The sequence below is a fragment of the Cibotium barometz genome, chromosome 28 (assembly GCF_041138505.1).
Source record: "Cibotium barometz isolate CiBa-2024 chromosome 28, ASM4113850v1, whole genome shotgun sequence".
NCBI lineage: Eukaryota > Viridiplantae > Streptophyta > Polypodiopsida > Cyatheales > Cibotiaceae > Cibotium > Cibotium barometz.
In genome coordinates, this window is record NC_141073.1 from 15,340,368 (window position 1) to 15,341,744 (window position 1,377).

At 44.7% G+C, this 1,377-nt stretch overlaps 1 protein-coding gene across 1 annotated transcript in view; it reads left to right on the forward strand.

Moving 5' to 3' along the window:
- Nucleotides 1-474, forward strand: part of LOC147622567 (uncharacterized) — a 1,091-nt gene extending 617 nt beyond the window's left edge. The window contains exon 2 of the mRNA XM_086822097.1: nt 1-474. This exon is cut by the window's left edge and continues 270 nt beyond it. Coding sequence (XP_086678223.1) covers nt 1-397 — 397 coding nt within the window. The 3' untranslated portion in view covers nt 398-474.
- Nucleotides 475-1,377: the final 903 nt, after the last annotated feature.

Genomic DNA, 1,377 nt, shown 5'->3' on the forward strand with positions numbered 1-1,377 from the left:
CACGGGCAACCAGAGCGATGAAGGGTACAAGTTCAAGTTGACAGCGCTCTCGTCATCCGCCTCCGAGAACATCACCTTGGAGACTGCTTTCACTGTCACCAACACCGAAACCGAGAAGAAGCTTGGGTGGCAATTTAGTGCTTGGCACCGCTCCGTTGTCCTTTCCTTTGTGGACGATGACGATGCCACCGAGTTTCACTTGGCTAGAGCTTGTAATGTCCCCTTGCCTTGCCCAGAGACCACGGGCGCCCGCTGCGAAAGCTACTTCTTCCTCGCTCCCGCCCTCGTTGGCCTCACCGGCATCGGCTCAAACTCCGGTTTTGCATTCTCCTGGATTGTGCCTTCTGGCTCTGAATCTTCAGGGAACCTGCCCCTCCTCCTACGCAGGGTCTACTAGAACAACATCAATATTCTCCTGCGGAGGATTGTGGTTGTGCCACAGTTTCAATAAGTAGCAGCTTCAGTTGCAACTTCTTTTGTGTGTGTGTGTGAGAGAGAGAGAGAGAGCTTGCAACTTCTTTTGTGTGTGTGTGTGTGAGAGAGAGAGAGAGAGAGAGAGAGAGAGATTGTGCAATTCATTGAGCTTATTACATTTGACAACTAGGTATGCACGCCTAAACTCTGCTAAGAAAATTATACGCACCACACAAAGCGACAAATTAACAAACACTGTGATTTGTAATTTTTAGTAGCTTCGCGTATTAAAGAATGGACAAAAATTACATGGAAGTTATTTAGGTGTTGCTAGTTGTTGTATAATGCTAGGTAGTGGAATGGGAGTAAAGAGTTGAGAACCATTCAATTTGTCTTAAACAGAGTTGTGATGAGTATGTGGCATCGTTGTTGTTGTCATTGAAGATAGGTTTTAAACAAGTGCCTCTCAAAAAACAAAAGCGAAATTAGTTACACAAAGAGTTTAATTTGTAAGGCAAGTTTTACTTCAGCAATTATGGTTCCCAACAAGTAAAAAATAATGCTATTAATTAATTAGTTGTGGCTGCTGGTTCCAAAATGCAAAGTTGGATGGTCATTAAAAAAAAAGGAAAGGGGGGGGCGTGTGCCAGGCACGCGCCCCCCCCTTTCCTTTTTTTTTAATTTTTGTGTACTTTTTCTCTCTCTCTCTCTCTCTCTCTCTCTCTCGTTCTAGTTCTCTGCAGAGCAGACGGCAAGGCAAAACAAATCCATGGCGAGAATAAAAGGCAGGGGTTCGTGACACCCAACTCATTTGGGAAGAAGCCTGCCTGCAACATTTTGTGTTCCATATCCTCTAGCTTCAAGTCGATCTCTTTGCTATGTGCATGCTCTGCACCTTATTATTTGGATCAGTCCATGCTGCAAGCTTCCATGCTTTATTCCTTATTCTCATGGCTTCAATGT